The sequence below is a fragment of the Protomyctophum parallelum genome (genome assembly GCF_964188405.1).
Source record: "Protomyctophum parallelum genome assembly, chromosome: 8".
In the NCBI taxonomy this organism is placed as follows: domain Eukaryota; kingdom Metazoa; phylum Chordata; class Actinopteri; order Myctophiformes; family Myctophidae; genus Protomyctophum; species Protomyctophum parallelum.
Window position 1 is genome coordinate 36847349 of NC_139703.1, and position 13204 is coordinate 36860552.

Genomic DNA, 13204 nt, shown 5'->3' on the forward strand with positions numbered 1-13204 from the left:
CTCCAGGCTGGATCCAGTCAGGGTTCTCAGACATGCGAGTCACCGTGTCAGTGAGCAGTTGTGTGGTTTACTGTACAGACCATTATGGTACAGGGGGAGTCCATTGTGTTACTGTATTATCACTGGGTCACGCATTGTTGTTTTCCTTCCCTTAGAGGGAAAACGTTGGAGTGGGGGGGGGTAATTTCTGCATTTTATCATCTCATTCCTGACTGTATAGAATGTCCAGACTAACATAGCTGTGTGTAAATATATGATAAATACCAGAAATAGTCAGATGGGTTATTGAACAATATTCCATCCCAACTATTCTGTATAGACCCCTTCAATTTAATGAGACAGACGGGGGGGGGGGGGGGGGGGGGGGAGAGAAACAAAGTTAATATATTAAACTGTTCTTGTGAACACTTTAGGTTTTTTTTGTTTATTTGTTTTTACAATGAAAGGAGAAATTGGGTCAAATGTCCGCCAAAGATGATATAAATTTTGTCCCCACACGTCTCAATATTTGCCATTGACAATGAAAGGAGAAATTAGGTCAAATGTCTGCCAAATGTGACGTATACATTTGTACGATGACAAGAGCGCCCCTCACCTCACACAGATGTGATTTTTTTAAAGCAATTTAAAATCTGTACGGTACCCTTATCCCGAGTCTTGTCTCACGCTGGCACACTGAATGTCTCCATCTCAATGCATCCGTGCTAGCTGGTACACTGTCTTATGTAATCATATTAATTTCTTCTAGCCTCATAGATTGGTCAGTGAAATATTAGAACCCAATAGAAGAACAGACCTTACATCCATGAGAAGACTAATAAACGTTCATAGAAATACGTCCTATTATATGTTTGTACAATTTAGCTTCCTGAAGTTGTAAGCACTTGAACCCAATATACTGTACTCGGTAGCCCAGGGACCACCATGTGCAACGCATTTTAAAATGCGTTATCCTTAAACACAAACTAGTTTCTGCTTGTTCATGGGGCTGTATGTATTATATTTAATTTATTCCAGGGTTCTATACTGAAAATAGCAGATCTACAAGATGTCAATAAGCCTCTACTACGACTACAACCTATACTAACATGAAAATAGCAGAGCTACAAGATGTCACGTGGCGTGAAGCTTGTGGAACTGCTATTTTCCCCACAAATGTTGGTGGGGTTCAAGTGGTTAACTGCAATGCCAAATAGGGGTGGTTTGTATTGCGCTGTTGAAATTAAACAATGTTGGTGGATTAAATAAACAAGTAAATGGATTATAGACGGATTGCTTATCTTCATGGTCACCTTATTATTATTTTTTACGGTTTGATGTATATGTGGGGTATTTTCAGTAAAGGGTAACATCAGTATTTTTTATAGTCTACTGTCTTTTTTTTCAGTGAATCAATGATCCCTTACGGAGCTGTGTGTGGCTGGCTGGGTGCCAGGCAGGCTGCCTGGGTCGGTCTGAGCATGAAAACAGCATAGTTGTTTTTCACCACCTGTGCGCAACCTAACACACACACACAAACGCATGCACATCTTAACTGTATATATATGATGATTTTGGGTGTGCCAGTACAGTACAGTAGAGGGGCCCCCACACGGTAACTGTCATTTCTCAACCGTTTCGGACGTGGGGTGGCTTGCCGGAACGTGCCCGAGAGGTCTTGATGTTCTGGAGACCCCCACATGGTAACTCCGTCATTTCTCTACCGTTTCGGACGTGGGGCAGCTCGCCTGCCCTGAAGCGGGCCGGCACCCTGGCCGTTGTGCTGTAGTTCTGGAACTTCCGGGGACCCCACACGGAGTTGCACCACTCACTTCACACGGATGTGATGTTTTTCTATGATGGGTTTTTTGGGGGGGTCACTGAATCATAGCCTACACGGCAAATGTGTTAATTTAATCTTGTGTAACTCTAAGGGTGAACACATGGTTTGAACAATGATTACTAAAGTGCATCATGACTCATTTTAGGTAGAGAACATGTCAACATGATGTCACACTATTGAAAGGTAATAGCAACAAAAAAGAAAAGAAAAAAACTATTAGTAATAGCTGGAAACCTCAAGATGGCGCCACCTGTCCATTCAAGAACGGCTGGTATTTTGATGATTGTAGCAATACTTTTGTACTTTTATGCAAGGGGCCAAGGGCCTAACATCAGAATACAGGATTATTTATCCTCTATTCTGTTTTATCCTGAGTATTTAGGTCTACATTGTGAACATATTGCTATTTTTACTAAAGGAATACACTGCAATAAAGTACTTTTAGTTTTAACCCTATATAAATTGGCTACCGTATTAAAAAAAGATCTTTCAGGAAAACTTTGAACATATTTTTGAAACGCATATCTCGAGGATGGGAGGTGGAGGGTACCTCCCTTCCATCCTGACGGACCTGGCCCAATATATTTGGGCCAGGTCGGGGGGGGGGGGGGGGGGGGGGGGGTTCCTTGATTGACTGACATGGAAAAAGGCCAGGAACAGTTTATAATAGGCCTGGCCTGCATTACAGTAACTTATATCCTGGCTGAGATGAGAGGGAAAAGCCCATGATCGATTGATTGATTGATTAAAATTGAAATGTATTAAGTTTGCAGAATTACAGTACATTTCAAGCACAAACTCAATACAAAGACTGTTAACTGTGAGCGACCCAATTAAGCATTACACTTGTTTACAAGAGGTTACAAAAAAAATCGATTTCCAAATAATGAATTTCCATTTCCAATCCTATCAACGCCCTGCTACTACGTACTTCACTTCGCGCGAGACGACAGCTATGGTCGCGGGAGCTGTGTCCCGTGTGTGTGTGTGCGCCAAATGCACTAGCTAGCACGTTTCCTCTCTCTCCCCACACACACACACACACACACACACACACACACACACACACACACATTTGCATTGGGCAGATTCTAAAGCAGCTATATTATGTGAGGAGGAAGAAGGAAAAAGAGGAAATAAATATCAGAAAAAGCCCCTCATCATCATCATCATCTCATCATCATCATCGAAGTACGTTTCTTACACAACAACAAGACACGCTGCACGTACGTGCACGGATCGTCGAGGAGCTACACTAGCTGGCGTGCACGTTACATCTGCACAACACAACACAGGGCAGCAGGACGACAGCTCCTTGTGTGTGTGTGTGTGTGTGTGTGTGTGTGTGTGTGTGTGTGTGTGTGTGAGTAACACACGGGGCTGCAGCAGCTACAGGAAAAGACAGATCCTTGTGGGTGTGTGTGTGTGTGTGTGTGTGAGCGAGCGCGTGCGTGTGCGTGAGTGTGTGTGTGTGAGTTCCTGGTTTGCGATGTTGTTTTGAACGTGGGACAGACAGACAGACAGACAGTCGTCAGTCAGAAACAGGAGGACCTAGACATCGATCGAGGAGGACAGACAACAAAAACAACTCAGAAGAAAGAAGGGGAGAAGTTTCTGTGTGTCTGTTGCACTGTCTGTAGTGCAGTCAGACGGACGGACGGACGGACGGACAACAACACACGGAACTACAGACAGTTACAGTACAGACTATAGAAACATGTCGCACGTCAATAAGAAGAAGGAAAGTAGTAGTAGTTCTAGTAGAGCCACTTTTTATCGGCAGGAGCTGAACAAGACCATCTGGGAGGTCCCGGAGCGGTACCAGAGCCTGTCCCCGGTCGGGTCCGGGGCGTACGGCTCCGTCTGGTGAGTGATCCGGGTTACCGGTACCGCAGTGGGACGGAGGGTTATTGATATTGTTTTTGCAGAATTGTTGTTTTACGGTTATTATGCAAATGTTGTTGTTTTTTAAAACTAAACCGAGAGTTGTTAATATTAAAGAGTCCTCCCGGCCGAATTAACGAACGAACGGGGTTTAGATTTGTGTTTAAAATGTATATATATTTTGTTGTTGTCACCCTCTTTTGTTTACTTTGTTTTCTAAGTCGCCTGTTTTAGTGTTTAGTGCACACATCGTGCACGCTGCCTGCCTTCCTTTTCGGGATGCTTCGCATTTGTTGGGGGGGGGGATTTCTTTTTAGTTTTTAGTTTAGTTTTTTCGTGCATATTGTTTTGGTTTTGTCTAGCTTGTGATTCCTGTGAAATTCCTTCATATTTCATCCGTAATAAACGGTTCGTTCGTTTAATCTAGCCATGTGCAAATATATATATAATACGCCACTGTGTAGCAGCCAATTGAACAGTAAGTTCATAATAATATATATATATATACACGCCACTGTGTAGCACCTTGAACAGTAAGTTCATAATATATACACGCCACTGTGTAGCACATTGAACAGTAAGTTCATAATAATATATATATATATATACGCCACTGTGTAGCACCTTGAACAGTAAGTTCATAATAATATATATATACACGCCACTGTGTAGCAGCTTGAACAGTAAGTTCATAATATATACACGCCACTGTGTAGCAGCTTGAACAGTAAGTTTATAATATATATATATATACACGCCACTGTGTAGCACCTTGAACAGTAAGTTCATAATATATACACGCCACTGTGTAGCACCTTGAACAGTAAGTTCATAATATATACACGCCACTGTGTAGCAGCTTGAACAGTAAGTTCATAGTAATGGGTGGAAAAAAGGGTCCATCTTTGTGCACATTTTGATCGTTCCACCTTTTTGTTTGTTTTTCTAAAATCCCAGCAGAGAACAGAACAGCTCCTTCATGGCATGCTTGCATTGCATCCACTATAAAAGCAATATGGGCCCAATCATCATGTATTCATTTCATTTGATATAGTGATATATATATAGTAGTAGTATAATTATGCTGATGGCGACGACCATGCTTATGGATGCTGATCATACGTTTCTGCCTGTGCGTGCGTACGTACGTGCGTGTGTGCGCGCGTGTGCGTGTCCTATAGTTTGTCTTTTCATCAACTCCAGTTGTAACTATGCATGCTTTATGGATTTTCCAGTTGGAGAGAGAGAGAGAGAGACAGAGAGAGAGAGAGAGAGAGAGAGAGAGACACAGAGAGAGAGAGAGAGAGAGAGAGAGAGAGAGAGAGAAAGAGACAGAGACAGAGACAGAGACAGAGACAGAGAGAGAGGGTCGAGTCACATGGTTTCCAGAAACCATAGTGAATGTTTTCTATGGGCATGTGCATGCATCGATGCTGAGTCTGGAATGATGTCACCCCTTCTCTTCTCTACCCGTTGTGTGTGTGTGTTGCTGCATAGTGCACACACACACACACACACACACACACACACACACACCCATGACTCATAGTCCCGAGATTAGATAGACTCCTCCAAACGTGACTGCACAGGGTTTAGTCACCGACCGTATACGTAATGCCTTCAGGGACCAAAAAGGCCCCATCATACTAATAACATAACTCTAAGCGTGTGTCCTGACACAGAGCGTGTTAAAAGGCCCCATCATACTAATAACATAACTCTAAGCGTGTGTCCTGACACAGAGCGTGTGTGGGCTGGGGGACACGACACCTGTCATTTTCTCTCTCTGTGTGTGTGTGTAGTCAGTGTAATAAGGTCCTGTTATTATCGGACCGACTATGTTCTTCTATGGTGTGTAATAATCTCTCAAATGACACGGATAAAATTGCCAAACGAGATAATAATGGGTTCCCAGATTGAGCTGCAGCGGGTTGAGAGTGACCCCGCAAACCACTTCCCAAAGTTCTGTGATCATTGTCTGCCGACATCCTAGACATGGCTTCTGTTCTGACCCGGTTCTTCATCCTAGACATGGCTTCTGTTCTGACCCGGTTCTTCATCCTAGACATGGCTTCTGTTCTGACCCGGTTCTGTGATCATTGTCTGCCGACATCCTAGACATGGCTTCTGTTCTGACCCGGTTCTGTGATCATTGTCTGCCGACATCCTAGACATGGCTTCTGTTCTGACCCGGTTCTTCCTAGTGTCCACCACTGAAAACTATTTTCAATTTAATTTACAATTTAGGCATTTATAAGAAGCTCTTAATCCAGAGCGACTTACATTAAGCAAGAACAAAAAAGCATGGGAATACATCACATAAAAACATTTATCATGAAACATGCGTAAGTTAAGAACGTAACAGTGGCATATCTATATAATGAAACTATACATATAAACTATACATATATACTATACTATGCTATACATATGTACTATGACGTGCTATGACTACATACAATGCAATTATAGTGCTGTCTACATAACATTAGCCTGAAGGTTAATTTTTTAATGGACATGCTAAATTACGGACTGCAGCTTTCTTTTTTTTTACGCTTGAGGACACTCTTGAGTTACAAATGGATGAAATAACTGAAGCATCCTTTACATTTCTTTGTTTGTATACTGTCATTTTCAGTTGTTGTCTATAGCCTCGGGTAACCTCCCGCTGTCCAAAGTAAGACCTGCCACATGTAAACGTATCTCCAGTACACAGAGGAATAATAATTCTGTCACAAAGCCTTTTGGAACACGATAGCTACAAGCTAACATTTAACGGGCGGCTGTCTGTCTGGCAAGATGTTATGCAGTCAAAAGCAATGCAGTGTGTGGGGAAGTATTGTTTGAGCTCAGCAGCAGGCTGTACTGGTTGCACCAGAGAGTACTCTTAATACGTACTACACAGTACCGCCCTCAGCGTAACACTTGACCCAAATGGACCTGCTGGGGCAAGTGTTGATTCTTTATTGCTGAGATAATCTTATGCAGAATACATTTGGCAGCGCCGTCCAGGCGTTGACATGATTCAGGGTTGCATGATTCGGGGCAGCGGTGGCCGAACGGTTTGCGGAGCGGCTTGATATTGGAAGGTCGCTATTTTGTATCCCTGGACCGGCACGTTAAAATTACCACCGCTGAAGTGCCCTTGAGCAAGGCATTGAACCTCTACCATGAAATGTTCTATGAGCAGGGCCTGGCTGTAAACGAGTTCTTGAGCTTAGTCCAGTTACCCTGGGTAAACATGGTACCTTTCCTTTCCTTAGTCCAGTTACCCTGGGTAAGCATAGTACCTTTCCTTTCCTTAGTCCAGTTACCCTGGGTAAACATAGTACCTTTCCTTTCCTTTGTCCAGTTACCCTGGGTAAACATAGTACCTTTCCTTTCCTTAGTCCAGTTACCCTGGGTAAACATAGTACCTTTCCTTTCCTTAGTCCAGTTACCCTGGGTAAACATAGTACCTTTCCTTTCCTTAGTCCAGTTACCCTGGGTAAACATAGTACCTTACTTTCCTTAGTCCAGTTACCCTGGGTAAACATAGTACCTTTCCTTTCCTTAGTCCAGTTACCCTGGGTAAACATAGTACCTTTCCTTTCCTTAGTCCAGTTACCCTGGGTAAACATAGTACCTTTCCTTTCCTTAGTCCAGTTACCCTGGGTAAACATAGTACCTTTCCTTTCCTTTGCTTGCCTATCTGCTCACTCTACCGGCTTTAAGACGACTGTAAAGTACAGTATCTTCTGTTTCATTGCATTACATTATTCTGTCCAGTTTATTGAAACAAAGTATTTTACAAGCTTGTATTTACAGGTCCGGTGTATCCAAGGACCTTCCCATGTGCTTCCTTAACACATTTTGAGCGGTAAACCCCTTTTGGTGTTTCAAGCATTGTTATACTTTAGCTATTGAGAAATAGCAGATCTACAAGCTCATAGCGCGGCACCGAGTGCCGTGCTATACGAACGTCTGCTATTTTTGAAAGATGTGGCGCAAATCTTTGAATATATATTCTTGAATATATATTCAAGGGGGGGGATTCAGATGGGGGTCCGCAGCTAAATACAGATAATTCTGGGGGTCCTTGACATGAAATAGTTTGAGCACCACTGATAACAGAAACATGAGGTTTTTCTGAAAACCGTCATGATTTAGAAGACATTTTGTAGAATGGAACGTAGGTCTAAGTGGGTTAATCAGACCAGTGTGTGTCCAGTGGAAACCTCGTATAGAATCTGATCGCAGGTCAGAATGGGTTAATCAGACCAGTGTGTGTCCAGTGGAAACCTCGTATGAATCTGATCTCAGGTCAGAATGGGTTAAGGGTGCATTGGTCTGGACTGACCCCTGCTGTGTCCGACAGTACATAAAACCATGTTGCTAAGAGACGAACCTCAAGCACACATCCATGGTACAGTACATGAACAGTACATAAAACCATGTTTCTAAGAGACCAACCTCAAGCACACATCCAGTACATCCAGTACATAAAACCATGTTGCTAAGAGACGAACCTCAAGCACACATCCATGTACATAAAACCATGTTGCTAAGAGACCAACCTCAAGCACACATCCATGGTCTGGACTGACCCCTGCTGTGTCCGACAGTACATAAAAGCATGTTGCTAAGAGACGAACCTCAAGCACACATCCAGTACATAAAACCATGTTGCTAAGAGACGGACCTCAAGCACACATCCAGTACATAAAACCATGTTTCTAAGAGACGAACCTCAAGCACACATCCATGGTACAGTACATGTACAGTACATAAAACCATGTTGCTAAGAGACGAACCTCAAGCACACATCCAGTACATAAAACCATGTTTCTAAGAGACGAACCTCAAGCACACATCCAGTACATAAAACCATGTTGCTAAGAGACGAACCTCAAGCACACATCCAGTACATAAAACCATGTTGCTAAGAGACGAACCTCAAGCACACATCCAGTACATAAAACCATGTTTCTAAGAGACGAACCTCAAGCACACATCCAGTACATAAAACCATGTTGCTAAGAGACGAACCTCAAGCACACATCCAGTACATAAAACCATGTTGCTAAGAGACGAACCTCAAGCACACATCCAGTACATAAAACCATGTTGCTAAGAGACGAACCTCAAGCACACATCCAGTACATAAAACCATGTTTCTAAGAGACGAACCTCAAGCACACATCCATGGTACAGTACATGTACAGTACATAAAAGCATGTTTCTAAGAGACGAACCTCAAGCACACATCCATGGTACAGTACATGTACAGTACATAAAAGCATGTTGCTAAGAGACGAACCTCAAGCACACATCCATGGTACAGTACATAAAACCATGTTTCTAAGAGACGAACCTCAAGCACACATCAATGTACTGTACATAAAACCATGTTGCTAAGAGACGAACCTCAAGCACACATCCATTCCATGGCCTAAAAAACAACCTTTGCTTCTCAAGCGTTTGTCACAATGCCATGACCCCCAACATGTATTTGACAGAATAGCCAATCTACAGTATATGCTCACAACAATCTCCTTTTAGCTCAAGGGGGTCCGCAATTCACAAAGATTCATAAAGACACCTTTTTACAAACAAATCAACCAGACAAAACAAAACAAGACAAAACAATACAATTCCTAGATGAACAAGAAACGAACAACCGAACAGCAAAACAAAAAACAAAACAAAAACTGCAACAAAACAACATTTCACATAACATGGACATAACGTAGACTAACACTGCATCATGGATCTGCTACAGTGATGATTAGTGTAAACATGAACAGGTAGTCTCCAGATGAGAGGACAGCACAGTTTTAAACAAATGAAAAGATGTTATTGAACGAATATGGACAGGTAGATTGTTCCAGTCACAAGGAGCTTTGAACATAAATTATTGTTTGCCAACTGGGTATATTGAAGTAAACCTGTGAGCAATGTCTAAGTTGATGTGTAGAAGTGTATGGTATCATAAGCTGGTCCAGGCACATGCCACATATAGGCTCTGCTCTGCTCTATAAATAAATTATTATTATATTAATGCATCACATCGATTTATTTTACTATAGTTATGGCCCTCACTCACAGACATGATAATAGGCCATTTAACATGCATTTTCTTTGCTGTGTTGTTACGGTTATTATACTGACGGTGTGACGGTATACTGTGGCGGTGCGTTGACGGCTTGACGCGCTTGATGTTAATCTCATGTGCTTACCGTACGCTTACCGTACGCTTACCGTACGTCAACGAGAGGCTCCAGGTTTAAACCTGCAATCCAGCGTGACTTGCACCAGTTGTTGCTTTTAAGTACTAAACTATATGGTCTAATTATGTTGACTAAGTACTTGTTTTCAGAGCTTTGGGCTACATACACAGTTACACACCGTGGCACATATTATTATGACCATTGTCACGGGGCAACCCGTGCCCTATAGACACTAGAAGACACCACAATGTGAAACTGAATATTCCAAACGCTCCAGACTGTCTTCAAGCTCCTTGGAGGTGTGGCTATGTGTAGCATCATATACTACTTATCTGTGTTGCCTAATGCTATCGTAATTGTTTTGTGTTTGATGTGATGCCTCGGAAAACATTCAGACTCTATGAAGGAAATGTGTAATTTTATAGTTGGTCTAACTCGTGGGTCATGGTTTACCTGGGTTGAGTAGATTGGTCCAATTACTAATCCTTGTGGGTGGGGTCTCACCTGGTATATAAGGGAGGCTAGTGGAAATGTTTGGGAGGGAATCCTGAGTGGAAAATGTTCAGTTTTGTTTGAGACTAACAAAGGAGACAACTCCACGGGAGAGCTGCCAGGGCCAGGAAGGCACAGCCTGGTTTCAGTTTCTTAAGTTCTTGGTTTGTTGTTTTTCCTTAGTTTAGTTGTCAAGTGTTCGTTTCTTACTTTCTGTTATTTGAAAGTGTATTGTTAAGTCGTTATTCTGGAAGTATTGTTTTTGCCTGCACAGTCGAATCCAGCATGGGTCGTTCACTCTGTGTTTTGAGGCAAATAAAATACCAAAAAAGGTCTACATTCTTGGACTGTCGATTCTTGGAGCCTTGGCCGTCCGGGCAACTTTACAACCATGATTTGTAACCAACCGCTGATGGTACTTTACATTGCAGAGATGTCCATGCTTTGGATGCTTTAGGTTTAGGGCAGTGGTTGTCAACCCTTTCCATTATTTATTCAGCATTTGAGCCACGCACGGACCACCATTTGATAGGATTTAGCCTCTCAGATCCCAAAACTAAAGGATATATTTTGTTGCCGTTGATCTAAATAACAATTCTTCTACCGGAGCTGTGGTCACCTCACCACCGGAGCGGTGGTCACCTCACCACCGGAGCTGTGGTCACCTCACCACCGGAGCGGTTGTCACCTCACCACCAAAGTACACCATATACACAACCTACACGATCTGAACCGATATAATAAATATATAGGCATGAACATAGGCTAGTACATATGCAAACATGTGCAGGTGTTGGACTGTACATCAAAGATGATCCTTTTGAAACTTCTCAAGGGAACTTTCAAAGCCAATGTTAGTCTGGACTGTAGATCATTCCACGACCAAGGGCCAAAGAAGGCCAGACATGTTTTACCCCCCTCCGATTTGAATGCTGGTACTACACACCGCAGCCAAGCATTTGACCTGAGGTTTAGGCCGTTTTGGACCAGGTCGAATTTGGATGAAATATAAGACGGCAGGTCACCCAGAATGGCTTTATAAATGAAAATATGCCAATGCTGAAGCCTGCGAGCTGCCAATGAGAACCAACCGACTGCAGCATACAACGTGCAGTGATGTGTTCTGAATGTGTTATGAATCTCAATGCAGCATGCTTGAGGGAAAACCCTGCCCAGAGTCCAGACTGTACCCAATTAACACAAGCATGTGCTGCTGATTTTCTTGATATCGCAACTGCATGAGAACATGATGCAACATAACTTTATCTGTGCTGCTCAGGAATGCAGGCAGGAATGAAGAAATTATTGTTTCAACTCGTGCAGGAAATAAGCCTTCTAAGATTATTTTTCTCCACGTTGTATCCTTTTGATAGTGGCGTGACAATACGTATGCATTGTAGATGTTTATTACCAATAAAGAGGTCAAAGCCAAAGGCATGTCATGGCAGCATTATTAGATTGTATCAAATACAATAAGTTTCTGTAAAACAGACAGGACAGGACAAAACAAGAAAACAAAGCATAGATAAATAGAGTAAAATTACTGGTAATAATAAGGGAACATTGCATAGTGCTCAATTAAAACAGGTACAGTTGATATTTACCAGTGTTGATATGTCAAGTTGAAAGCGATATAGAGAAGGAAGAGAGCTGTATTTTAGTGATGTCTGTAAGGTGTTCCAAGTGTGTGGGGCAGCGCACTTGAAGGCAGACTTTCCAGATGTAGTGGAGGCATGTATGGGCTCAAGCATCAAATATTCTTGAGAGCGTGTATGATAAGAAATGGTTTTCCATTTTAAAAGAGAATTTAAATAAGAAGGTAAGTTCCCAATTAGAGCTTTATATATATAAATAAAAACCAGTGTTGGTCTCTCCTTGTCGCAAGCGAGGGCCAACAAACCTTATTATAATGCCCATGATGCTTTGGTGCACTTCCCCTCCTTGTGGGGAGGGAGGGAGGCTGCACCGAGGTGTGACTTTGTAGTCTAGGGACTAGGAAGGATTCAAGGAAGTGAGACCACATTTTCATGACAGGTTTTTTTTTGTCATGAACATGGCGTCATAAAAAGGGGAAAAAAGGGTGATGTGGTCCTTTAACAGTACGAACCAGCTCACCTCTTGTGTTGTGAGCTATATGCTGCTCTGTTCAACAAAGCGTGAGAAAGAAGCGCTCCATTTACTGCTCAGTAAAGTGTCTTAAAGCCACAGAAGCCTTGATGCCTTGTAGAGTAGAGTATCATTTATTTTGGTCATTATAACAAATCAATACAGTGCCTGCTTCTTTTCTTTTTGCAAAAGAAACATTGACCAAAAAGGTGTAGGCTGAAGCCTAAGCTTATAGTGCCTACCCTTCTAACCTAACAGATAAATGGCTTTCATAGGTAAAATAATACAACAAAGCAAACAGAAGGGAGAAAAAAACAAGAAAACAAAACAAAAACAAACAAACATAAAACAAAAACAAAGACAGACAGGACAATACAGTTAACAGGAAGCAAGACAAAAATGAACAAAAACAACAAAACAAAACAAAACGAGAAAACAAAACATCATATCAATGTTCTATAATGTATCTACTATTTTTGATCTATTCTATACAGTAAGCTCATAGCGCGGCACCGAGTGCCACGCTACGAACTTGTAGGTCTGCTATTTTTGAAAAATTGTGAAAATGTGGCTCAAATGTTTGAATATATATATTCTTTCAGAGCGCATGTTTTTAACTCAAATCTTTGAATATATATTATTTCAGAGCGAACGTTTTTAACTCCGATCTTTGCTTCTGGGGGGTCACTGG

At 42.1% G+C, this 13204-nt stretch overlaps 1 protein-coding gene across 1 annotated transcript in view; it reads left to right on the forward strand.

Annotated features, from left to right (window-relative positions):
- Nucleotides 1–3218: 3218 nt before the first annotated feature.
- mapk14b (mitogen-activated protein kinase 14b) overlaps nt 3219–13204 on the forward strand; it is a 41462-nt gene continuing 31476 nt past the window's right edge. Inside the window, exon 1 of the mRNA XM_083772340.1 lies at nt 3219–3688. Coding sequence (XP_083628466.1) covers nt 3540–3688 — 149 coding nt within the window. The 5' untranslated portion in view covers nt 3219–3539. The remainder of the gene's footprint in view (nt 3689–13204) is intronic.